We start from the raw sequence: 27,641 nt of genomic DNA on the forward strand, positions 1-27,641 counted from the left end.
AGATTCTCAGTAAAATATGCACATAATAAAAATGGAAAACCTTGCAGATAATACACTGTAAACAGCATTTATAAAATATTTGGTAAAAAAATTACAGTTCTTAATTTTGACAGTTTCCTACATTACATTGACGTAGAAGTTTAGCATTTCCATATCTTAGCACACATTACATATCTTAGCATGCATTCCCATCTGATCAGCTTTTGGAGACACTTTCTAGCCTTTATAAGACGACAAAAATACATAGGCTGTGACATACACACTCTTTCAATTGGCAGAATGACAACTTTTTTAGTCAGAAAGGAGTCTTGGTTCTCCCCAGCCAACAGGATCCCAGACCCTGATGAGCAGGTGACTGGTCCTTGCTGGCTACCTATACCCAAAGCAGAATAGGTGCCGGCAACCTGCTGTCAGAGCACACATCTCTTGGCCTTTGCATAACAAATATTGAGTTTACAGGGTTTAACCCTAGATTTGTAACCTTTCTGTTAACTGGACTTTAATCTGCATTCTTAATCATATGAGATGCAGCTTGCACCATACAGCTCATCCATGTTCAAGTTCCTAAAACAGCTGGTATGTGCAATAGACATCACAACACTCCAAGGAACACCCACGCCTCTCTAACCAAGCTGTCTTCCTTCCCAAAAACTTTCAGGCAGTTATGACTACAGCCACAAACTACTACCACTTCTCTTCAGCAATGTAACCACTGAAGTACGATGCATACAAGCAACTCCTCCTTTCCGCCTTGCCCTCAGAAGAGCTTAGAGCCAATGGTGAATCTGCCCTTCTCAGACATCAAATTAAAGACCCATATCAAATCTATTCCTGAATAAGGGCAAAAGGGGAAGAGAGTCCCTTGCCTGGGTATAAGTGCAGTGAAACAATACATAGACAGCAAAACCTGTTAAAAAACCAAAACCAATCTCCACTCAGCTAAATACAACGCCTAACGTGAAAGCTGAAGGAGTCCAATGTTTTAACACTTAGTAATGTACATGATCTCATTTATCATCTTACCATGCAGGTGCTTTTAGCTTAAACAGCTTTTCTGAAGCTTGGATCACTCTTATATGGTCATTAGCCAACATACTGGCCCCCAAGAAAGATCCCACTTCCCAATAGCTCTGCAGTTTCTCCAAGCTCCCCTTTTTACCAAGCAGGCTGCTGATCTTTACTCCTGTAGTAAAAAGAATAATAGGTCACAGGAATGTATATTAATGCAGTTTTAAAGTAAGCCTTTCTCTAATTCGAAATCTATTAATTCCTTAAGTTACTGTAGCCTCTCCATTTCAATGAAGTAAGATGAAATCATACTCACCAGTTAATGTTATATACCTTTCAAACACCTTAAATGGTAGCAGATTTTTTTCCCCTCCCCCTCTTCCTAAAGGCTTCTCGAGAAAGGAACTTTAAGACATCACTGTCGGGACAAGGCCACAGCCAGATTACCTATGTTCTTGCATGGACCTCATCTGTAAAGGTAAATTGGGGCCTTAGGCTACACAACATAGCTGTAAAAACTTAACAGATGCTGAATTAGGCACCTATTATGTTTTTTTCTGCTTTGTTTTTTTTGACTTACAAGCCCCAAGCCCCAAACTTACCTTTATAGACAAGGTCCCATGCAGAAGGAACAGATGATCCACTGGGCTTCTTCCAGCAGTGATGTTCTTTAAAATGCCGCAAGTCCTACCCCAATGAAAGACATCTATTAATATTCATAAGTTCCTCAGACTCAAGACGATGGAGAGCCTCAGGTTTTATTTTGACTTGCTAGGTTTTCTGAGAACTACAAGTTTCCCTGTGCCGTTCAGGATGATTTTTAGTTCATATTAGCTGCTACATTTTCATAGCTAACATGAGATATGCTACACCATTCCCCACAAATAAAACAAATTGCAGCTTATAAGACAAGTCTCTTCACCACCATAGCCTTTTATTCACTTTTCCCACACTAGTCCACTAGGACAATTTCCCTCCCACATCACCTTCCATTGTCCTTGATATTAAGGCTGAGTATTCACAAGAAATTTCAATTCAACTGTTGATCTTTTCCTTAACCTTCCTTAAGTAGCTACCAGACTAAACTTCATGCCGGAAGCAACAATAAATCTTATCAAAATGGATATCATTAAATTAGCTACATTTCAGTCTACTCAATTCATCTTGTTTGCTCACGTGGTTCACATTTTTGTTACCAACATCAGACAATAAATGTTTTTAAAACGTGAAACTGTATCCCAGTGGTCTATAGCTTATTTCACATCTTTATTTCACACTTTGTGCTCTCTTGCTACCAAGAAATTGTCATGCTTAAGTAACATACAGAACAAAATAATACTTAAATCACATAAAAACATTATTTGTTCACTTCTTGGGAAAGAAGTTTGTTTAGTTGTTCCTGAAGAGAAAAGAATGCAATAGATATGACAAAATACCTCCAATCTACCCGAGACATGATGCAATGTACATCGCTTCCACCAACTTCCACAACACACAGCAGTGACCACCTCTATGCATATCAGCTCTCAAGGCTTTAAGTCAGGGTGCTGTATACATGCACACTGTCAAGAGATCACTTATGGATGTAAACATAAACTTGCTGGTGTAGGATAGGAAGGGGGAATTTGTGTTAAATGTGTTCAACTTCAGTTGGGTTCTAGAAACCAAAACCTATACACTACCCACACCACACAGGACCCTAGAGTAACACTACTCAGCAATATCCTCAAAGGCTGAAGGGCTCATTGAGCTTTAAACTAGATTTGAAGGGGGAAGGGGGCAAAACATCAGCCCATCTGAAGTGCATGTATACCAATGCACACAGCATGGGTAACAAACAGGAGGAGCTTGAAGCCATGATGAAACAGGAAAATTATGATGTAGTGGCTATTACAGAAACATAATGGGATGTCTCCCATGACTGGAGTGCACCTGTTGATGGCTACAAGCTTTTTAGGAGGGATAGACAAGGAAGGAGAGGCGGTGGGGTGGCGCTCTATGTTCGGGACTGTTATGCTTGCTTTGAGTACAAGTGTAGTGAAGACAGGGTGGAGTGTCTTTGCGTTAGAATCAGGGGGAAGGCCAACAGGGCAGATGTTGTAGTAGGAGTCTACTATAGGCCACCCAACCAGGACAGAGAGGTGAATGAAATATTCTACAGGCACTTAGGAGAAATCTCACGATCGCTTGCCCTTGTTCTTGTGGGAGACTTTAACTTCCCAGACATCTGCTGGAAATACAACACAGCAGAGTGGGACCAGTCCCGGAGATTCCTGGAATATGGGCAGACAACTTCCTGACACAGCTGATGAGAGAACCAAGCAGAGAAGGTCCCCTGCTGGACCTCCTCTTTGTGAACAGAGCAGGACTGGTGGATGATGTGGCAGCTGGAGGCCGACTATTATTTCATGATCACTGTGCCCTAGAGTTCTCTATTCTTAGAGAGGCCAGGAGAGGGGGAACCAGAACTGACATCCTGGACTTCAAAAGGGCTGACTTTGTCTTGTTTGGGCACCTGCTTGAAAGGATACCTTGGGAGATGGTCCTGAAGGGTACAGGGGTCCAAGAAGGCTAGGCACTCTTTAAGAAGGAAGTCTTAATGGCTCAGGAGCAGGCAGTCCCCAGGTGCTGTAAGAGAAGCCGGCGACAGAGAAGACCACCCTGGCTAAACAGGGAACTTTGGCTGCAACTCAGGAAGAAAAGGAGAGTTTGCTGCTTTTGGAAGAAGGGGCTAGCCACTCACAATGATTACAAAGATGCTGTGAGGCTATGCAGGGCAGAAATCAGGAGGTCTAAAGGCCAGCTGGAAATTAATCTGGCTTCAGCAATCAAGGACAACAAGAAATGTTTCTATAAGTATGTGAGCAGCAAAACAAAGACCAGGGAGAGCCTCCATCCCCTGCTAGACCCAGGAGGAAACATGGCAACAAGCGATGAGGAAAAGGCTGAGGTCCTTAATGCCTTCTTTGCCTCAGTCTTTAATAACAAGGCTAGCTGTATTGAGGGAATCCAGCCTCCTCAGCCAGAAGACAGAGACTGGGAGAATGACCCCCCCGCAATCCAGGAGGAGACAGTCAGTGACCTACTGCATCACATAGACATACACAAGTCTATGGGACCAGATGGGATACACCCGAGGGTGCTGAAGGAGCTGGCTGCGGTGCTCGCCAAGCCGCTTTCCATCATTTACCAGCAGTCCTGGCTGACCAGGGAGGTCCCGACAGATTGGAAATTGGCCAATGTGATGCCCATCTATAAGAAGGGTTGGAAGGATGATCCGGGAAATTACAGGCCTGTCAGCTTGAATTCGGTGCCCGGGAAGCTGATGGAGCAGCTCATCCTGAGTACCATCACACAGCACATGTGGGACAACCAGATATCAGGCCCAGTCAGCATGGGCTTATGAAGGGCAGGTCCTGCTTGACAAACCTGATCTCCTTCTACGACAGGGCGACCTGCTTATTGGATGAGGGAAAGGCTGTGGATGTTGTCTACCTTGACTTTAGTAAGGCCTTTGACACCGTTTCCCACAGCATTCTCCTGGCAAAACTGGCTGCTTGCAGCTTGGATGGGCACACGCTTTGCTGGGTAAAAAACTGGCTGGATGGCCGGGCCCAAAGAGTTGTGGTGAATGGAGTTAAATCCAGTTGGCGGCCGGTCACGAGTGGTGTCCCCCAGGGCTCGGTTTTGGGGCCCCTCCTGTTTAACATCTTTATTGATGATCTAGGCGAGGGGATCGAGTGCACCCTCAGTAAGTTTGCAGATGACACCAAGTTGGGTGGGAGTGTTGATGTGCTTGAGGGTAGGGAGGCTCTGCAGAGAGATCTGGACAGGCTGGAGCGATGGGCTAAGGCCAACTGTAGGAGTTTCAATAAGGCCAAATGCCGGGTGCTGCACTTGGGCCACAACAACCCCCAGCAGCGCTACAGGCTTGGGGAGGAGTGGCTGGAGAGCTGCCAGTCAGAGAGGGACCTGGGGGTCTTGACTGACAGCCGGCTGAACATGAGCCAGCAGTGTGCCCAGGTGGCCAAGAAGGCCAATGGCATCCTGGCTTGCATCAGAAATAGTGTGGCCAGCAGGGACAGGGAAGTGATCTTACCCCTGTACTCGGCACTGGTGAGGCCGCACCACGATTCCTGTGTTCAGTTTTGGGCCCCTCACTACAAAAAGGACATTGAATTACTCGAGCATGTCCAGAGAAGGGCAACGAAGCTGGTGAAGGGTCTGGAGCACATGTCATATGAGGAGCGGCTGAGGGAACTGGGGTTGTTTAGTCTGGAGAAGAGGAGGCTGAGGGGAGGCCTCATCGTCCTCTACAGCTACCTGAAAGGAGGTTGCAGAGAGCTGGGGATGAGCCTCTTTAACCAAGTAATAAGTGATAGGACAAGAGGTAATGGCCTCAAGTTGAGCCAGGGAAGGTTTAGACTGGATATTAGGAAGCATTTCTTTACAGAACGGGTTGTTAGGTGTTGGAATTGGCTGCCCAGGGAGGTGGTGGAGTACCCCATCCCTGGAGGTGTTCAAGAGTAGGGTCGACATAGTGCTGAGGGATATGGTGTAGTTGGGAACTGTTAATGTTGGGTTGATGGTTGGAGTGGATGATCTTCAAGGTCTTTTCCAACCTAGACAATTCTGTGATTGAATGTCTAAAACATTTGCATGTACATGACAGCAACATACAAGAGCAGATAGACACCTACTAACTTCCACAGGCTTTGAATGTGATCTTATCACAAGGGAAATAAAAAATTGGTATCACAGGGATACAGTAATCATTTCAGATGGGTATACCTTTGCTGGGAGGAAGGGGAAAGGGAACAGTTTAGCTGTGCAGTGGGCCTTCACTGAGTACTGGGCAATGGCACGCACAGTTGCAGTGACCACTGACAAGCTATCACAAGCTATTTGTCACAGCGAGCAGCAGCACTGGTCTCTGGTTCACAGTCTTACATGCTCCACCACGCTTCACTGTGCCTGCAGGAACCCACCCATCACAATCCTCCAGCACTTTGGATGAGGAAACAGAGCCAAAGCAAGGTACAAATGGAGTGTGTTGTTTTGCTGAAAAGTACAACTCACATGGGGAGTGACTGGGATTAGTGGTGTGGCAGGGAGAAGTGTTTGTTAGAAGGGTAAGACTGGTGATAGCAAGGATTTTGAGTCCCAGCTCCAGGAATAAGGCAGAGCTATAGAAAGATGGTGAGAGAAAGGATGGCTGTGTAGCAGCAATGTTATCTGAGGACACCAAGTTTGGGAATCATTATCATTATGTAGCCTGAATGAACTGAAAGTTTTACCCAAGTACTCTGTGAAGTGGATCCTATTACCTCAGAGAAGACATCAGCCTCTCATCAAATTCTTCTGAGAAAGATGTGGTACTCAATGCTAAAACTCACTACCCTGCTGACCTTCCTCTACAAAGCTCATCTACAAACTTACTTATCCCTGAAAGGCAAGCTGGAAAAATGCAGTTGCAGTGTGGAGACACTAGCAATAGGTTCAAAAGACTGTAACTCTCATTTATAGAGGTGGGTTTGGTTTTGGTTTGTTTTGTTTTCCAGTGGGTTTGGTCTTTTTTTGCAGGTGGGGGAACAAAATATCTTTCTGTGGAAACATGCAAAGTGAACACCTTCATGAATTTCACTCCTGAGTTTGTGGTCTCCTTGTACAATTTCTCTTCTCTAGTTTATTTTGATTTTACCATCTTTAAAAGTTTTTTCAGAGTATAAGAAAATCCAGGCAGTCAAGACATTCTCTCCTTCCATGATAAATTTGGCATTCACAAGGGGAGGAAAAAAAACCCATCAGCTGAATTCCAGTATATTTTATCAAAAATATTTTGCCTTAAAAATGAGCCAAAATAGAGGAACCATTAATGCCAGAAAAGCCATTGTTTTTATAACATCAAGGATATACCCACAGCTTGTGAAGAAAATAATATACAGAAGTAGATATTGCCAGTTAAATATCACTATGAAGGCTTTATAAATTAACTGCTTTCCTTGCTCAAATATTGACAGAACAATTCATATTACAGGATCCTTTGTGGGTCAAAGTTGCACAGCCTGCAGAGATCATTACTGTCAATGCAAAGCACTGCCATTTCTGGTTTGGTCTCAAAGTACTGTAATTTTGTACAGTTAAGAAAGTGATACTATTCAGAAAACGGAAGATTTTCATTAATGCTTCATATGATCATTTAGTTGTGTACTGTTATCTGACAAATAGAGGTAGAACTTTTAGAAGGCAGATTTTCTGATCTGATGCAGATTGGTAAAAATTCTCTTAGATACTGGATTTATTCTTAGTTTTACTGGAGTTACTACATTATTGCCAATGTAATCAGATATGCATCTCCTAATTACAGCCTCATGCATCCTCTGAGGTGCTGTTAGGTACCATATCCTTCCTTAGCCTTTCCCAACCTACCAATATAATTTCCATATAACCTGGACTGAACTTCAACCAGCTTGCTCTTGCTCCTCTCCTCATCTCCCACCAGAAGACAGACTTTCTCTAATCTCTATGTGCTACAGATAATGCTGCGGGTGGACACCAAACTGAAAGCACTGCCAGATAAATTTAACTACTGCTAACAAATGGTATTGTACACACAGATCTAAACAAGAGGTGACATCAAAAGAATGACACATATGTAAGAGATTCTTAGGACAGGAAAAAAAATCAAAACATTTTCCCACACAACCTCCGTGGTTTTGCTTGTTCTTGTTTAAAACAAATGTAAGGTCTTGCACCTGAGAAAACATAATCCAGGAGTACAGCACAGGCTGGGATCTACCTGGCTGGGAAGCAGCTCTGTGGAAAGGGACTAGAAGGTCCTGGTGGACAACAAGCTCAACATGAACAGTGTGCTGCTGCAGCAAAGAAAGCCAACAGGATACTGGGTTGTATCAACAAGGGCATCACCAGCAGAGATGAAGAAGTCATTATCGCACTACTCAGCACCTGTCAGGCCACACCTGAAATACTGTGTTCAGTTTTGGTACTCACTGTACAAAAAAGATGTGGACAGGCTGGAGAGGGTCCAGAGAAGGGCCACAAAGATGATCAAAGGACTGGAAACCTGCCATATGAGGAAAGGCTGAGACAACTGGGTTTGTTCATCCTTGAGAAAAGAAGGCTTAGGGTTATCACTCTGTTCCAGTATTTAAAGGCTGTCTACAAAGAAGATGGAGACTCTGGAGACTCCCTTTTTACAAGGAGTCACATGGAAAAAATGAGAGATCATGAGTACAGGTTATTTCTGGGGATGCTCCAACTGGACACAAGAGGAAAATTTTTCACAATGAGAACAATCAGCCACTGGAATAATCTCCCCAGGGAAGTGGTGGATTCCCCAACACTGGGCACATTGAAGATTTGGCTGGACAGGGTGCTGGACCATCTTGTCTAGACGGTGCTCTTGCTAAGAAACGTGGGACTGTGAGGTCACTTCAATCTGGTGTATTCTGATTCTGTGATTCTATGAACAGTGACCACAGTCTTATCAACAAGAAATCAATGACCAATGACACATACAGGGTCTACATTATATAGGTATTTGAAAGCTTGTTTCAAAACAGCTAAGTCAGTCTGAGGGTTAAAGCATTTTGACAGGATTTCCCATAACAAAATAAGAAAGATAGACACTAGTGAATAACAGGAGGAGTTGCTATATCAAGGGTTTTCAGCAGACACCAAGTAAATGTTTCCATGAGAGGGGCACACCAACAGCTTAAAAAAAACCCCAATCCTTCCACCAAACAGCTACCAAATATTTCTCCTCTAAATCATTCATCAGCTGTGGATGGAAGCTTAAGTAATAAGGAACCTTAATTTCTATAATATTCTCCATACAAACAATAGGGAAAACAACACTGGAAGAACTCACAAGAATATGATAACAAACATCTGATCCCTACAAATAACACCCAGATTTCATCAGTACAATTAATGTGTCCAAATTTAGTCGGCTGTAGCCTGTGTGCAGCTGAGATGTTTCTTCAAAATGGATTCAAATTAAACTACACAATAAATATAGCCCAGCTTTGCTAAACTAATTTAAAATTAGTCCAGCTGAGTGAATTATTTGCAAATGCTGTGTAGAAAGAAAAATATGTATTTTTACCTCCTACGCTGGCACAAGAATCAGTGTAGGAGATGGAAGTATTCTATTCGACCCAAAAAGGAAAATCTCACCTACTCACAGAAGGGCAAAGAGTAGTTGGGGCAACTCTATGCAGCCTATCACATCCAAATGAATACCTTCATTCACAACAGAGAATTTCAATTTCACTTCCATTATCTATGTGAATGTAACCATCTCACTCAGACCTTCACACAAAAAACCCCTATATATCTAGAAAATTACTTCCAGACATACAGTGCACACCTAACTTCTAAACCAGAGCAGCAGCTGATTACAGAAACAATGTTCTTCACTCCACAGAATGTATCTTTCTCACTTGACAACCTTTCAGGAGACAGAAGGATAAAAAAGACTTTACAATATGCCAAGAACTATACAAATTAATGGAGAAGATTGCCAGTTGCAAAGGATACATTACTACATATTGTAACATTCAGTGCTTTCTCCCATATCTTCCCTGGAAGTATTACTGACTAATCTTGACTTTGCACTCTCCTCAAATCCTGCAAAATCACAAACAAAATGGTCACCTTAATTCTTCCTTCTTAAGCAAGAAATTTTTACAAGGGTGGTGAGACATTGGACCAGGTTGCCCAAGGAAGTTGTGAATGCCCCATCATTGGAAGTGTTCAAGGTCAGGCTGAGCAACCTGATCTAGTGAAAGATGTCCTTGGCCACAGCAGGGGAGTTGGACCAGATGATCTTAAAAAGGTCCTTTCCAACCCAAATCACTCTGTGATTCTATGAATACAGACACATTCAGGAAACCTCAAAGAAAACATCAGAAGAGAAACATTCTTCTCTCAGCCCATCCCAAGCTCAAGTCAGATGCATTTCCCTCACTCTTATGATGGACTTTTTGTCCATATTCCCTACAGTTCTACAGGGATGGGGTTTTTTTTTTAAAGAATGCTAGCTGGAACTGGATTCCCCCTTAAGGTGTTCCTGTTTCACACAAATGATGCCATTGTGAAGAAGAGCTGTCAGTTTTCACTAAGCTCTTGTAACCAGTTAAGACCCTGAAACTGGAACCAGATCTTCATTGACAGTGCTCACCCGCAATCAGATGGGGAGACCAACTTAAATACATACTCACATGCGCACTATCAAAGCATTCATATACAACCATCAGATTTTTCCCCTATAACGGGTGCTGTCATACTTTCACTAGAATGCGATTTCACTGAGAGTTTGCAAGCTATAATTACCAACTTTCCGCAGCTCAAAAGAAGTATCAAAGCAATGTCCAGCTGCCAGAAGGAGTACTGCATAATTAATTCCTGACTGTAACGTTGGCTCTGACTCAAACGCCTTCTTGAACCTAGAAGAAACAAACATACAAGTTTACTTTCTAAATAATGCAATCTAATAGGGACATAATTATGCTTTTAGGTACTTTAAGTGCTTATCTTCTGTTTATACAGCAAGAATCCATGGAAGCAAAAATATTTTACTGTTTTCCCCACATGCTTTGTGGTTATTTTTAGGAGTCCGTTATTTGTACATCCTCCTCCCATTTCCTTTCCCCTCACACAAGCACAGACCCTACTCATCCATCCCAGTGAAGTTATAGCATCTTACTAGATTTCCAATTCTGTTTGAGATTAAATACTTTCAGCTTGTAAGAGACCTATTTCAGAGTCATATTTATTAATAAACTCATTAACTCTTAAATATATGAATTTTCACTGACTTGAAACCTTAGATTCTATTGTGGATCTGCTACAGTGACATACAAGCATATCAAAATGCGTAACCACAAAAGCAAGTGATATAAGAACATATTTTGCATTTAGCTACAATTTCACCTACTCCAAATTTTATTCTTTACTGGGTGTCTTGTCCTTATGAATCTATTCACATGAAAAAGGATTATACCAGATTTTATTCTCCTCAAGAGGAAGCAAGTGAGCAAGAGGAAAGGCAGTGGTATTCACCTAGCCTAAATCTTGTTTTGAATGAAGTCAAGGGGCTTCACACAAACACAGCACTCACTATCCTCAAGCTGGCAATGCAAGTTGTGGTGACAACAGCGACAGCAGATCTACAGTGCTTTAAATTTGTTCTACAGAATAAGAACATGTTTGGTTGCATATATATATATAGATACATATATACACATACACCTCTGTAAGGAGGAGGTAAACAGGACTATCATATGTGAGTTAAGGAGCACAAGAGATTCAGTTAACACAACTCTGCTACAGTAATGGAGTTTAAAAATACTTTCAAAAGGATGGGAAAAATCCAGACAAACAAATGGATTATATAAAAAATTAAGGAGGTTGTGAGATTAATACATAGGGAAGGAAAGACAAATAATCTATGCAAACACTAAGGATTTGGCTTCCAGACCACACTTTGACATGTAAGCAGGGCTAAGGTGTTTTGATCCTAGCAGGCCAAAAATACGGCTGGTTTTTATTATATTTTGTTTGTTGTTTTTCCTGCTCTAACCATTCAGGACTTTGCATCCTTTAACATAAGCTCTGCTTTCCAAAACTGCAAGACAGGCTTCTCTTCAATCTGCTACATATATTTCTTATACTCCAGTTGCCTACCTTAATCACTAGACAATAGCCCTCTAAGACAAAAAAAAAGATAAGCAGAAAAGACTCAATTCTTTTCATTCATCATCTGCCTTCCCCTCTTGTACTGCGAGTTACAACAAAACAAGGAAGAAAGTACATACAAAACATTTTCCCTCATTTAAAAAAAAACCAAAAACCCCACAACAAAAAAACCCAAACCGAATAAAAACCCGTCAACCAAATAGGATGACGCTCTCATTGATTCTAAGCATATATAGCAAGAAGAGACCCGCAGGCTGGTGTAATCTGTTTGGAGATATAGCGATGTTGGGAACCGGACTCCCTTTTTTGCCCTAGTGATCTTTCATGCTGTAATCCTCAGGAATTCCTGCAATATCAGGAGAAGGAAAGAGGAAAAATTGACAGAAGAAGAAAAAACCTTGAAAATAAGTATTTTTGTTCTAATACAAGAGACTCTGTACTTTCACTTTTTTTGTTTTGTCCCAAAATGCCTAATTTCTGGCATGACTATGAGAATTTCTCTTGTTCTTAGACAGATACAAACTTCAAATTCTAAAGATAAAATAAGAATCTCATGTGTATCAACAGGTGGGCACATTTGTGCTGTAAACAATGTTAATCATACAGGCAAAGGAGGCGGAAATGAGCTTAAGTTTGCAAAACAGTTACTGCATGCAGAAGCATTGGTGAAACAGCCCCCAGAAAACCTGTCTTAGATATGTTACCACGGAGGCACCATCAGTTTTGCTGATGCACCCAGTTTTGGCCAGTGATGAGTCCACTGGAGTTGGCTGGAACTGGCTGTGTCTGACACAGGGCAGGTCCTTGTCTCTTGTCAGAGGCCATCCTGCAGTCCCCTGCTGCCAGCACCTCCCCACCTACCCTCAGTAGACCAGAAGGGACATCCTGGGAATTTTTGTTCCTGGGTTCTGCCTCTTCTTTTGAAATTGCTCCCAAATCTCCCTTCCTCACAGTAGAAATTAATTGTTCTAGCCATCTCTACATGCTACTCACACCAAGAAATATCAGTTATCTTGGACCTCTGTAGTTCTATTTACCTCTCCTAAGTTGTTACAACCAAAAGTATTATTTTATACTTGGTGTGATCCTTACTGACGTTCTTAAACCTGCCTTATATCCACATAGCCTAGACAACAAAAATTTACAGACAAAAAAATAACCTGTCATAATTAATTTTGAACAGATGAAAATATTCATGGTTTCCCAAACAACTCACAAGTCCCATCTGTTGACTGAACTGATTTAAATTCAAACGGTGTAACTGCTGTACATTGTCATGCCCCAAATATCACTGGAGGAACCTGCACAGTATTGTATAAAGGCAGTAAGGTTTAAAAGTCTGCCTATAAAGTAGAGGCTGGCTTAGCTGATTTGATTATAAATGCCATAAAGAAATTAAAGCTGACATTTGGGAAAATGTTGCAGCACAGACACTGAATTAGGGAGGTAGCAGTGAAAAGATTTGAATAGACTTGATAGCGTTGGTAAGTCTGATTTCCACTGTCAGTATGCAACAAGAAAGTGACAGTTAATAATTAATCTTTCATCTCTTCTCTCATATTTATATGAAAAATGTCTTTTTTTCTGCTTTTTAATTGTCAGGAAAGCACACTGCCTGCCTGAGGTTTTTGTTTGGTTTTGGGTTTGGTTTTTTTTGGTATAGACCAAAGTACCTTGACATCACTAGTTTTGCAAAACCAGTGCTTTGGTTCTGGCTGCCAAATTCTCATTATCTTATGCAATTCACTATACCTCTCCTACATCCTCATTTCTCCAAGACTGAGCTAACCTTTATCTTAACATAAAGTAACACTATCATGTTCCTGCACACACGTCCCCCCATTGCGGCCTGCTGTAGCACTAGAGTAGGTCTGCTCCTTCCCAGGAGCCTTCCACTGAATTAGGAGTCAACCCTTCAGCCACATCAAGTCTGCTGTATGACTAACCCTAGAATTCAAATCAATATCCAGCATAAAGTACAAGCAAAAAGAGACAGATCCATCCGGCACAGCTTCCGGCCAAACTCCAGCTTGACTCAATAGAGATCCCCTTGCTCTACCACAGCAGGCACACAGAGAAGTCTGTATTGGGTCCTACTGGCCAGAGACTTTGGGGATTATTTAGGGGCTGGCTGGTCAGCACCCTACCCTGCTGCAGGAGTTGCCAGCCTGCTGTCCTTTCCCAAACTAGTATGCCTTACTGCAATCACTTCCCCTCATCAAATGTATGAATACCATGATTGCTAAGATGCTTCTATTAAAAGTGTGGCAAAGTGACTACATGAAATATTTTAGAAGGAATTACCACTATTATACATATAATGGTTCTTAGTTCAATCATGCTTGAAAATCTCAAAGTTTATCTGTTCATAAGGCACTATGGATGAGGAAAAAGCAAGATGTACAATAGCAAAAGTAATTTCTGTTTATTCTATTTAGCCTGTGATAATGCCTAGTATTTGTATACAGGACTACAGTTTTCTTTTTATATTAGTTTATGACATAAGCAATTTATTATTTTTTTTTTAAACAGAATCTTGGAAGTTTGTTATGAGCTTTGCCTTACAGGAAATAAAATTTTTCTTTAATCCAAAATTATGAAGGGGGGACAACAACAATATGCTGCATTCCTGTTATTTCAACACCCTTAAAAAAATCCAGTAAGCATTGCAAAACTGTAAAGCATGACCAGAAATCATAAACTGTACTTGTATTCTGAGGCCATAAATGGTAAAAAAATGATATCTTATCTTTTACCAAAGACCATTCTAATACAAAGTTTACTGAAAACAAGTGATAAATTATGAAGGGAGAAAAAAGCTTTCCATTCTAAGCATTTAATTCAACAGGCAGCTGATGAGCATAAGACCAGAACTAGTATCTGATGTGCAGGATACATAAACACAGATTGTCTGTTTCCTCATCAGAATCATAATGGAGAAAAGCAGCTCATTCTGACAGAAATCTACAATGGAGTCCGGTGCCTCCATTTTTTAACCTATTCCCTGTAACAGCATTTTAGTGCATTTCAAAAGCAATAAAGAACATGATACTTGCCTCTAAAATTAAGATAAGAATTTATCTAGCCTATTGTGCGCTTCTTTGACTATCGATGGTACTGTAGTCCACTGTAATATACATATACTACATGGTGATGATGGGGTGATAAAACTTTTGCCAGCATGAGTTTAGAACAGTCATATTGCTTGTGAGCATGGAAGCCAAAAAGAGACAGAATGGTAGACCCAAAGCATTAGTGCAGAGTTAAGCCTCAGCACCTTTAAGCCTGCAAAGCTAGTATCTGCCAGATTGCAGATATGCCAATTGATTCACAGCTGATTATTGTCTGGCCCAGATTCCTAAGAATAATATAGCAAACAGAAGACTTTACACTTGAGAAGGAGGGAAATACACTGATGAGAGCTACCTAAACTTCCAAGTCTCTGAGGCACTTCAAGAACTCTGAGGAACTGTATCTGTGAACAACATAAATCTCTCATTCTTAACAAATGAACTAATATTAGAACATTCAGTGTATCATCCCTTAAGGATACCAAGTATTTGAAATGAAAAACAGTTGAAATATATTCTTGTTTTCGGAACATTTTCCCAAAGCTAACAAAAGGACATAGACCAGGAAAACAGTACTGACCAGAAAGTCCCTTTGTCCCTGCTTTCTGTATCTATGAACCCAGATTCCAGAAACATGTCCTTGTAAATTCGACCAACCAGGCAGTACATATCTGAAGCTACTTGGTCTTCCTGTTCCACCAGAGGAATCATAATTTCTAGAGCTTTCTGTCTGTCTCCAGGCAGATTTCGCCTATCAAAAAAAAATTTTTGATTAAAAAACCAATAAAGTTAACAAGAAATACTTTTTCAAGACAGTGTTTGAATATATGTATGACTTAATGTAAAATATGCTTCTAGACACAATGGACTATATTATATATACACACTTCCCTCCCTTCTTCCTCCTCCCCTCCACCCCCACCTTTTCTTAATATCATGGAGCACCTTTATAAAAGCCCCCAAACATGTGTTCTCTCTCTCATGAAGCATCAGCTAGAGCAAAGCACTGACAACAGCAACAAGAACCTCAAGAGTAATTCTTAGAAGTGTCATGTGCTACTTTTCTACAAAATAGATATAAAACTAGGGTTCATATTTGATATTTCTTTCACAGTAACTCACGCTTTAAAGGAAAAAAGATTCCATCTTGTGTTTGTGATTTTTTTTTAATATACATTTTGAATGTGAAGCAAAAAAAGACAAAAAGCACAAACCAGACTGAATTCACATGATAGGAAAAGGTTAAGAAATGAGGCCAATAAGATAATATTAACAGAAGTACTTCAGACAAACGAACCACATAACTGCAAGCATTAGATGCTTCCTGGTGACTCACAGTTTGGATAAATACATAATTCTGTATCAAGAGTTTAGAATTTTTTACATATTTGTGTATTGAACAACCAAATGACTCCTTTGTCAGACAAACCCGTTCTTCAATGGTTTGAGGAATGTATTATATTCTTTTAGAGAAATTGCTAGTAACATTTGAGTGGCTACAATTTTAATTTGGGGGGAATATATAAAAGTGGTTTTGTGTCTGTCCTGCAAGCTTTGCGCTGAAGAAGCCTGAAAGAGAAGGCTACCCCAGGAAAAAAAAAAAAAAAAGACACATCAAAAGTCACAGACATCTTAAAGCAGATACTACTTGACCAGAGGTTTAGTAATGGATTTTTTTCTTCCCCCTCTACAAGGACATACTGAAGTTTTGATGCATCTGAACAGGCAGTTTCAACGTCAAACCTGAGAGATCAGGGCACATGTACTCTTAAATGATACCTGAGCTCATGAGCTCTGAGCTCATGTAGCTATAGAAGGGAGTGATGTGGAAGAAAAGGTTTAAATCAAGCAGAATGGGTAACTGAGGATGAATGAGTACTTGCATCATAAAAAATAATTAAGAAAATAGAGCAAAGCACTTGTTTGAGCAGACAGTATAAACTGTTTTCCTGAGCAAAAAAAAAGCAAATAGAGTGTGCAAGTCTACAGTGCTGGGCCAACCTCTACTGATGTCACAGAATCATCTAGGTTGGAAAAAACCTTGAAGTCTCAGCCTGATGAGAAAGGTAAATGAAACCTAGTGCAATCTCCTCTCAACTTTCAGACCAGTCAAATTCTAACAAATTAGGAAAAGTCCCCTCAGACTACATTGCTGCAGTAGGCTCTCCAAGTACTTCTACAGTGGCACAGCAAGGCTGGTGTACTCATCTGAGATCGACAAGTGCTCCCAATCCCAGGCCCCAAGGAAGGAAATCAAGAGTTCCTGGCTGAGCAAGTAACAGTCTCCTTCAGGTCTGTGTTATTTTAGTTCCCCTGCCAACTGATCTCTTGCCCAGTTGTTGAAGGTTTGCTTCCTTTTGTTTTCTCTTCTCGTATTGACCACTCAAGTAAAGCAACAAAGATAAGTCTGCAGCTTCTTTATGTTTTTTGGCTGACTTTCATTAGAGAAGGGCAATTTTCAGAATGGAGTTTCAGGTGGCTAACTCTTCCACATCTTGTATCTACTGTCACTAATCCAGATCAAACCAATAGCTAGCTGAACTTAATGAGAACAAAATGAGTAAGACACAACAGTGTTCTGTAATACGAGCCATTTACATTTTGCTGGTCTCCAGAGACAGAGCTCCCTACTTTTCTTTCTGCTTGCTCTTCCATCATCAATGCCTTCACACACTTTCTTCATTTAGGTCAGACTAATCCTGACTAATTGAGACACTCTATCCTTCTGTACCAGTGATCTGGATTAGAAGCAAGAGGGACATCATCTTCTGCAGCAAACATTCATATGGGCAGAGTATTCCAGACCTGCCTTAGTTCAGGAAACATCCTCTATATTTCAATTAAGGAGAAAGCTACAATTACCCCAAGTAATTCCTTCTTGGCACACATCAAAGCATGAATGTTTTCATGGCTGTCATAGATTCCAGTTGAATGTACAATCTAGGGAAGGGAGGGACAGGAAAAAATTTATCTGAACTCCTCTGGAGGTACTGTGCAGATTGTTTGTATGACAGATACCCTCACAGGCTACATCTTACAGTCACATCTATAAAAACAGACCTTTTATTCTGCAAGAAGTCACAACAGAACCAATAAGTGTAAGCATCTATCTGCCTGAAAAAAATTATACTGCAGTTTTGTAGTTTTTTTTAGTGTCCCAGTGAACTAGTCAGGTCCTGTTTTCAAAGGTGACTTTGTTTTAGAAAAGTAACCTTGAGGTCTAAATAACTTGTTAAAACTCCAAGGTACACCTAGTGACCTTTGTGAAGGCTATGTAGAAGTGGCAGATACATGCTGGATTATTTAATCTGCAAAGCTCCACATATCTATGGCAAAGCAGGAACAAAAAGGGGACAACATTTATACCTTCATATACCTGGTGTAAAGGAGCAAGAAAGGATCTGGACATTTTATTCAGCAAAAAGATGCCAGATAGCTGGGTTTTATTTTTATTTTTTCTTTCAAAAACAGGTTTATTTTTTCAACTAGTTACTTCTGACATATTTTGACATCCCTCTGACATGATATGCAGAGCCTCATCAGCAAATCTGAATTACAATATTCAAATCTGTGACAAGTAGAAAGATCTGTAGACATTTTCTGTATTTGAGAATTTCAATGCCTGCTGACACCTGGTCTACTCCTCTAAACGTCAATAGCAAAATGTTCATTGTGTTAACAGCAGGGGAGCAGAAAACCTCTGATTTTCTCTGAAAAACTCCCCTTTTAGTTCCTTGTCCAATTGCCAGTATCCTTGGGAGAAAAAAAAAAAAAGAAAAAAAATCTAGGCTTAGCTCTCATTTAACCCAGGAAAGTAGTGCATGTTGCTCCATGTGTCACATTTTGTGCATGTTATCAGAGAACATGAAAAACATTATTATAATATAATAAAATCTTCTGAAGGACATTTGATGAAAGTTCTCCTCTTGTCTCCTGACACTAGCAGAACTCAAACTTGAATGAGATGATGTCTAAGTTAGCACAAATGCTGCAGCACTGCCACTCATACAGCAATGTTAAAAGTGTATTTTAGAGGTAAAAATACTGCTCCAATTTAGGTACTGAAACAAAAAAATTATGCAAACCTATGGAAAGACAAATCAAACACATTAAAGGAAAAGGAATTAAATTTGACAGTACAAGAGAAAACAAAAGCTTAGATTGATCACAAAGCTCAGAGTCCCCAACGCTGCTTCAGTGAAAATCCCTAGACCTGCATATGAAGATTCCAGCAGGGAACTTCACCTGGGATTACCAACTCAGCATGGAGTTTGCAGTTCTCATTAATGGAAGGGAGGGTAGATTCTTACCTGTTCAGCGCAAACGCATAATGAAACCTCACATGGTGGTGGGAAGCCAAGTCAAAAGTAGGCAGTTTTTCTAAAGTTTTCACCAGTTTCACAATGGAATCATAATCCTTCCAAAAGAAGGGAATAATGAAGTTTTAAGTGGCTGTACTGAGGTATGCCTATATAAACTCCTCTTTCACCTAAGCACCTATTACTTCATACTAAGAAGTATTTCCAGTTCATTTTAAGTTTTGTTGATTTCAGTTTCTTCAGTCTCAAACTGTAAACAGACTGGCACTCATCAGAAATGTGAATATGCACAGTATTTAGCAGGGAAACACAATTTGGTCTCCTGTACTGCTTCAGCACAGACCTGTAGAAATTTTAGTACATCTGTTTCACAATTAAAGTTAGCTTCAGGGACTGAACGCATATCAGAGTTCATATTGTACAGACATTACAGTGCTAACTGCATCTGAATTAAGGCAACTCAAAACTCTGAAGTAGGCATGAGCCACAAAACCAAAATAAAAGAATCTTTCAATGCCACAGTTTTTAAAGTATTTTGCTCTGACATATTTTAAAAGAAAAAAAAAAAAAACAACAAACAAAACAAAACCACTTCAAAGTGTTTAAGAAGCAACTGTTGAAATTACATATAATAAAGTAAGCAATTACTAGCACCATTCCAGAATCTGAAATACATATGAACATACTATATTTCCATGATAAATGTCACAAGCATGGTGACAAAGAATACATATACATTATCAATAGCAGAATGCTACCATAACCTTGAAGGAGGACACACTACAGGCTGTTCATCACACAGTAATGCTGAGATAGAGAAGAGTTATTACATGCTGTGTGCCTTTCACGTGCTGTTATAAAATAACAGCACCATTCCACTATGTATAGGCACATAATACACAGTGTAACTACAAAATAAAATAAAAAGAGCAGATACTGTAAAATATTTTCACCAGTGTGCATTATTCATATAGTTTGTTAGCAAATCTGTGCAAAATACGCTAAAAATTTCACTGAGAATGTAATTTAATTTACTATGTTTAAAATGATCTTAGAGCATAGGATTCATACCTGGATGTCTCTGTAGGACAGCAGCAAGTTTATGACGATGTCAGCAGACAAGACTTCAACATTATCCACTCGTTGTCGAATCCTTGCCAGCTCTGCTGCAAGCTCTCTGCCTGTGTAGAGGGTACGGGCCTTCCTGATGTCATTCAGAATGGACTCCCGGAAATATTGGCTGGAGAGAAACAACCTCACATGAGCAATCTGGGACAGGTCCCTTGCACTTGTTTTTCTGGCCCTGCAGTTCTCCCACAATGTATATGTGGAACATTTATTGATAGAGCGGTGTCAATAAAGAGATCTGGTCAAGCTAAATTATTAATTATCAATTTGTCTCAACAGAAGGCAAAACATCACATCATCCTGAAGCAAGAGCCTGACATTTATATTGCCAGCAGGAATATATTAACTTTACACAGGGGTACAAAAAGACAACTCACCTTGAACTGGCCTGAGCCACCTTCAAGAGCTGAATAAATCGATCCACCAGTGGTAAGCATATAGGCCCAAGCAGTGACTCAAAACTGGGCTGCATCAGTTCTGTTAGTCCCTTCATAAAACTGCTATCACAGCAGTACACCTTGTTATGTGGAGTTATCATATAAGGAACAAATATGTAGTTACCAGTGCACATCTGTAGGGAAACAAGGTGCAATATTTAGTGCAGTTATGGTTTGACAAGCCTAAGCGTAAAACAACTGCATATACTACCTGCAGAATTTTACCTGCTAAAGTCAAAGGGAGATCTGCTGCTTACTTCAGCAAGACCAAGATTTCACCTATGAAGCCTAGAATTACGTAAGTTCACTTTTTATCTCAAATATGATATACAACTGAAATGTATTCTTTCAGATTTCTGAACTGTTTTCTGTAAGATGAGTCTTTTTAGAAGCATCACGTTGACCTTAAAATAGTCATTGGCTCAACAGCAAAACAATTCTGAGGGCACATCCTAGTGACCCTGAAGCAGCAGGCGGACTCACATGAAGCTGACGTACACTCTTTTCAAGGTGACTGATGTTCAGAAGAGAGCAAGCACTCTAATTTAGTATAGTTAGTCTCACAGATGTTGAAAACAAGAACACAAGTTAGTTGCCTCACAACAGGAAAACTGTACGAAAAACTAATCCTCCTATGAACTGCAAAATGACTCAAATAGTTTAGCATAACAAAGACAAATTAAATTCCCTGCTATGTAGCAAACCATCCTGGCCAGTGGGACTTAAAACCATATATATTTCAGAATAATCACTTACAGAACATCTTTGCATTGCTAAACTGTATTGATTTCTATATATCAATGTATGACAGATACTTTGCCAAAAAAACCCATTTAAGTTTATCTTTCAAGAAAGAGGAAGGCAAGATGTCTGGTGCCTGTTGTATGTGTGTGGCTGCAGATTCACGCACATAGAAAGCTTGCTGAATATTTGTGGTCTGAGGGGTCTTAACTATGAGAGAGCACACCATCAAAGTCAGGAGGAGTTCTGCCATTTGACTCTCAAAGCTCAGACTCTACTACTGAACTGGCCAGCAACCCAGCAAGAAAAGACTTACAAAAGCAATTCTTGAGACCTATCATTTTGGTACCCCTAAATTACTTCCAAGGTTAATTACATTCTGGTCAGCTGCTTCTGCTCTCCCAGAAGTCAATTCAGCAATGAGGACATCACTTCAGAGACTCCCCTGGCACGCTAAGCTCCACACATTTGAGAGGGCAGTGACTGAATGGTTTTCAAATGCACAATACCAGCTGTGTGCTTAAAAAAAAGATTTATTTTAACATGCATTATTAGATTTTCAAAAACATGGAAAGATTGAGGTATTCTAGTCTGTATTAACATGTACATGTACAGATATGTCAGTAAACATATGTTTGTGTACAGATCAGAGATTGGCTATGAAGAGTACAGGAATTACTTTATTTTTTTAATTACACCTGTTATACTATGAAACTATAAGACCTCGCTATAAAGGCAATCCCACCCTCACTTCTGAGGTATATAGACAAACTGTAAAATGTAAAAGTAATTGATGCAGGCATTCACACGAGGTCCATTGAGCTCAACTAACCCAGAACTTGGTTGGAGATTATTGTATACAGAGACTTACACAAGGATGAATTTACTCTTCTTCTCCCAACAACTGCAAACTATTACAGGCAAATAGCTAGGACACGTTTTTCTGTGCATGAGTGTAGCAGTTTCAAAGGAAACTTGAGAACTGGGAAGTGTATGACAGTATTTTTAACAAGCAATGAAGGAGCGTGATGCTAGAACCCAGACTGCTCATCTTTACGACGGAGAACTGAATGGACACTTCCACTCAAGCATATGCTAGCACACACTTTCAAGAATGAATGGATGAACCTTTGACCCTGATAAAACTTAATAAGCCCCACAGTCAAAAGCAGAGAGGAAATTACGAATTTGCTGGAACTGGTTTCAGCAATTACAGGACAAGGGTGGGCAGTGACTAGCACAGGAGCCATTATTAAGCATAGGCAGACTGTTCTCCAACTTTCCTTTTTTAAATAAAGGAGAAGTAATTTGGGAAGTCAGAGCCAAGAAAATGGGTGAAGTAGCTACAGATATCCTGGGGCAAGCATTTTACTTCCTAACGTTTATTCAGTGCATTAAAAATAAATTCAAGACTGCTTGCAGGAAGGCCTTCTCAGACCTCTGGCACACTGTTTCCAAAGTTCAGGTCTTAATTAAAAATCTACTCTGAAAAAGGATGTTTCCAGCGTTTGAAATCCACAGAACCTGAAGTTTATCCTGGCATAATGGTCAGGCCACCCACAGAGACAGTACCGGAGTCTTCATAAATAATCCTACAAGCAGGAAAACTACTCTTCCTGCAGAGGCCAAGTGCCTGAGCCCATTACTGAGCAAGAGCTCTTACTAACTGATCTTGAGTGCACCTTCTGTAGGAAATAGCTATCTATTTTAGTTGAACAACAGAGGGAGCAAAAATTATTTTACATGCATTTTTTACACTACCTGAGAGGAAAAGAAAAAGCTAGATATATCATAGAGCCTGCTACAGAAGATACACAGACTCAGTAGTCTTTCAAAGCAGTGGACAACGAAGAACTCAACAGTAAAAGACAGGAGAAATCACTACATGAGAAGAAAACAGAAGAAAATAAAATCAATTTACAGTTGTTCAGATGGCCCCCAGGGTTCCTGGGGAATTGTCTCAAGGTAGAACCTCATCTTGATCCTTGTTGGCAAGCAGTGTGGTAACACAGTGGCCTTTCCCTCAGCCAGGACATTAATTCGGTTGTTAACCTAGACAGTTATATTTTGTGGGGAGCTCTGTATCTCTGAAACCTCTCAAATTTGGCTGAAATTCATCAGACAGACAAACAGGCAGATACAGAAAGAGGGTGGAGGATGAAAAAACAGTACAAATTTTAAAATTTCAGTTCCTTAGGAAATAGGCTTTAAAAAAAATAGAAAAAACCCACTTGCAGTAAAGCTAAGAAATAGAAGAAATCTTGACCTCAACTTCACTTTCCTAGCTAAAGAATACATTAGATATTTAACAGATGAATCTGACAAAGGCACACATGCAGTAGCTCTGGTGACAAAAGAAAAGAAAGAGAATCAAAAGTTACGTATTATTTATTAAAGGTGGTGGTGGAAGAAAGATAAGATAACAGTGACAGCAAGAATGCTCTTGTATAATAAAGTCTATGGTCTCCCACTATGGAGAAACATACTTTGTCACCATCACAAATTCTAACTACAAAGAGCCCAACTCCAAGTGTATTTGGGCAACAACTGGGATGGGAGCCCGAGAGCACCAGGCTGTGGAGGCAGAGTAGCTGAGGAGTTAAGTCCAATATCAGACAGTTCTAAACCTTCTTCCCCAAAGCAGAGTGAACAACTTGCTTCTTTCCCCATTCCCAGGCTACGCAACCTCTTTTACTTCCTTCCTCACCTTTCTTTGTCAAAATACAAGCTACACTAATTTAAGTCAGAAAGGATTGGGTGGTCTTTCTGACACATACTTCCTATCTGCTCACACACTGCTTTACATTTCAAATTAGTGCACATTATTTCACTTAGAAGTGAAATATATTCCACTTATCCTATTAAAATCTGTCCTGTAACATTCCATACCAACTCTGATCTCACAAACTGATATTCTTTCCTAACCCTAATTAACTTCACTCTATGTTCTAAGTTTGCTGAGCACCCAAGACAGAATTGTCATTTTCCTTTGATCCCTTCCTCTGTCTTGCCATACCATGTACAACAAAAGAACAGAATCAAGCCATTCAAGAAAAATGGGCAATTTTTGAAGGAGTAACACCTTAAATCCAATTGTCATTTTTCTCAGTCACATCAACACCCTTTAAAAAAATATGAGTAGCATAAAGGGGCTTCAAAAGTGGACAGGAATAGACCCCCCCAACTAAAACAGGTACTAGAAGTTCCATTTTCCAACCCTCTTTCTTTATAAATCCCTTATTATTTAAGGTTCAAAAGCTCAAGTTACACTAATGAAAGTTAGAAAGTGCAGGTCACCTGAGTTGTAAGGTGAAAGGCATTACTGAAAACATCAGGGGCTGGGACAGGCCATGAGTGTGCGTACAGATAGTTACTATGGTTCAGCCTGATGCACAAGAATTCAAGACATTAGATAAGGTAAACTTGGCCTGAGCTCTCAGATCAGCTGAACTAGTTATATCTAGGAGATATGAACATACATATCTTTGAAGGCTTTGGGCCAGCACACTCAGTACCTGGCAACATTAGGCCACCTTCAGAAAGACTATCTGTGTCACAGCCCACTTCACCAAATCAGTCAGACTAATCAGAAGGCAAAAGTACTGGCTGGAGCCAGCTACACATGCATAAATATCTATCACAAAGGGACAACATCTGTAATCACTTTTGCAAATGTTTTAATCAGTTTATATTTTTTCTAATGCCCCTTCCTCGTTTACTGTGCAAAATTAAACAATTCCAGAGCATGTGTAATTTCAGTTTAAACACAGCCTAAGATTGTCTTAATAGCTCTATAGTTACAGAATTTAAGACTATCCAGCTCCTAGCTAGACCTACTGGTCACTGGAAAATTCCTAAGCACTTCCTTCTTGTTCGATATCCTTTCTCAGTTTCTGAAAAGGAATTAATATAGCACCTATCTGTATTTAAGAGATAATAAAAATGCATAGCATACGATCACAATAAGAATATAAACCAGCCCTTCTTTCAATATCCCCCTCTAATACAAAACTGTTACTTGTAAAAGGGACAGCCTTTTGTGACTTCAACTTGGAGACCATGTCTTCTCAGAAAGAACATTATGCAATAAGGTAAACACTATTCTTTCCCTGACAAATACATCTGACATAGTACAGAAAATTTTTCTCTGAAAGTTGTACAGAATAAGACACGATGCTATAAAAATGAGCATTTGAGTTCTGCTGAATTAATTCTCAGATCTTGAATTCTACCTCAAAATGAGGGAAAAAAATCTGCAAAATCTCAGGGAATCAATGGTGTGCAGTCCTCTGAATTCCCTGAGGCTCTTTACCAACACTGCTCTGTTGGAATCATTTAACAGTCGAATAGCCACAAACAGAAGAAAGCTGCCTTCAAAGACAAGAAGTGTCAAAGAAAACAAAAATCCCCCCAAATGAAACCATGATGCTCTACTCATGGATGGCAGAATCTAGCAGAATCCCATCTACATGCCTAAGCTTCAGGTCAGCATCCAATGTAACTTTTTTTTAAAATAAATAAAATCAGTTGAGGTAATAAAAATAGCCAGTATTTCTCACAGTAGGAACCGTTCTTCCTGCTGACTCTCCTCTAATTAAGATCAGCTTTTTTGCATTTCTCTTACTAGTTATTCTGAGAAATATCTGCTCTTATTTCAATTCTCCTGATGAGATTTTTCTTAAAGGTAATTCTCTGACTGCACGTGGTGTTACATGTAGCAGGTGGCAAAATCCTAAACCAAGCTATTAAATCTATTCACTCCATTGCCCAAACACACGGTAAATCAACATGTGCTGATGTTTTAATGAATACAGACTCAGTCTGGGTTTACTGCAAATCCCACTCACATGAATGACAGCCTTGCTATTGATTTGAAAAGGAACATAAGTAAGCCTCACACCCCAAATGAACTGAAGCACAGAGACTGGGTCTACTCTTTTAAATACTTCCCATTTTATTTGGGAATATATTCTTTCTTTATAGGCCCAGCAATAACATTCTGTTGCAGCCACGCCACATTCTAAATGCTTGTTAAAAATCAGCATAGGCTTTGTATGGTCCTTTCATCATACTCAGATAGGAAAATGTTCTAACAAATATAGTAGTCAAAGAACTCAAAAAATAAAAAAAATTAACAAGAGATAGTGCTGTATCATAAATAACAATGAACACCCCAGTTATCATCAACAAAATATTTATGGAATGTTACTACATAGCATTTTTACATATATGGATACCAAAAATCAAACTGTCCCAAATCATTTCTCAGCTGGGTGAGCAGTATTAAAAATATTTCCCCCTATTTCCACAGCGAAAGAGACCAATAGCTAAACATATCCTATGGGATCTACAGTCTTCTAGCAGTACCTGTATGGAGGCTTCAAGCTTGCAGCACCTCTGGCACGCCTTATCCAGGGTCACCCATGCTCCCACTCCCACTGAAGAAACACTACACCAACCTGTCTCCCAAGCTACACCTTAAACAGGACACAGTTAGGAAGGGTCATGGAAAACCAATAAAAACTACAATCTCTGATCCCTCCAAGTGTCAGAAAAGAAAATCACTAAGAAGTGTCCCCAGCTGTACAACATTAACTCGGATGCTTAATCACTACTGCGAGTCAGCTGCCCAGCAGAAGGGTTCCCCTTGCCACCCAGTCGCCCTTCAGATCGGGCCAGCAGCTGTACCGCACTGTGGCCTCACACCCCTGGCAGCCCCCGAGGCAACCTACCTCCCACTTCAGCCTGGCACAAGCAAGCAGCCTGAACTGAGGGGTGAGCACTGTGTAGAGAGGTGTTACTTACTGCGATTGGTTGCAAACCATATGTATAATGCATGCACGTTAAACTTTCTCAGATTCAGCAAGGAGTGAAATTTTAAAAAAAATTGAATAAATGGCCACTTGGAACCTGACCTGCAGCTTTTTTCTGAAGTTGGTAAAATTCAAACTGAGGAGAATTAGGATGCAATACAACTGGTGAGCTGAAACAAGCAAAGTACAGCCATGAACTGTAACCTTTATACCAACATCTCCTTGTGACTGAAACTCTTTACTAGCAATTTCTAGAATGCCTCTGCTGCTTGGTTGACCTCAAAAATCAGATAACAGCAAAAACTAAACTTAAGCTTTCAAATATCAAAGTAACTGCCTCCTGTCACAAGTATCACTGCCTGTAAATATGTCTGGTTTTGGTATCACTGCGACATTTGGAAA

The 27,641-nt window shown here is 40.1% G+C and overlaps 1 protein-coding gene across 2 annotated transcripts in view; it reads right to left on the reverse strand.

The window, feature by feature from the left end:
- Nucleotides 1-27,641, reverse strand: part of MAP3K5 (mitogen-activated protein kinase kinase kinase 5) — a 110,016-nt gene that overhangs the window by 44,983 nt on the left and 37,392 nt on the right. The window contains exons 1-7 of one of the 2 annotated variants that reach the window (XM_074862626.1): nt 26,794-26,966; nt 20,626-20,819; nt 20,192-20,360; nt 19,112-19,218; nt 15,382-15,552; nt 10,366-10,478; nt 1,024-1,183 (exon numbers count right to left, since the gene is read on the reverse strand). In XM_074862626.1, the coding sequence (XP_074718727.1) occupies nt 1,024-1,183; nt 10,366-10,478; nt 15,382-15,552; nt 19,112-19,218; nt 20,192-20,360; nt 20,626-20,819 (914 nt within the window). In that variant the 5' untranslated portion in view covers nt 26,794-26,966. Of the gene's footprint in view, nt 1-1,023; nt 1,184-10,365; nt 10,479-15,381; nt 15,553-19,111; nt 19,219-20,191; nt 20,361-20,625; nt 20,820-26,793; nt 26,967-27,641 lie in introns of those variants that run through there. The other variant, XM_074862625.1, reaches the window with a different exon arrangement.

The sequence above is a fragment of the Strix uralensis genome, chromosome 3 (genome assembly GCF_047716275.1).
Source record: "Strix uralensis isolate ZFMK-TIS-50842 chromosome 3, bStrUra1, whole genome shotgun sequence".
In the NCBI taxonomy this organism is placed as follows: domain Eukaryota; kingdom Metazoa; phylum Chordata; class Aves; order Strigiformes; family Strigidae; genus Strix; species Strix uralensis.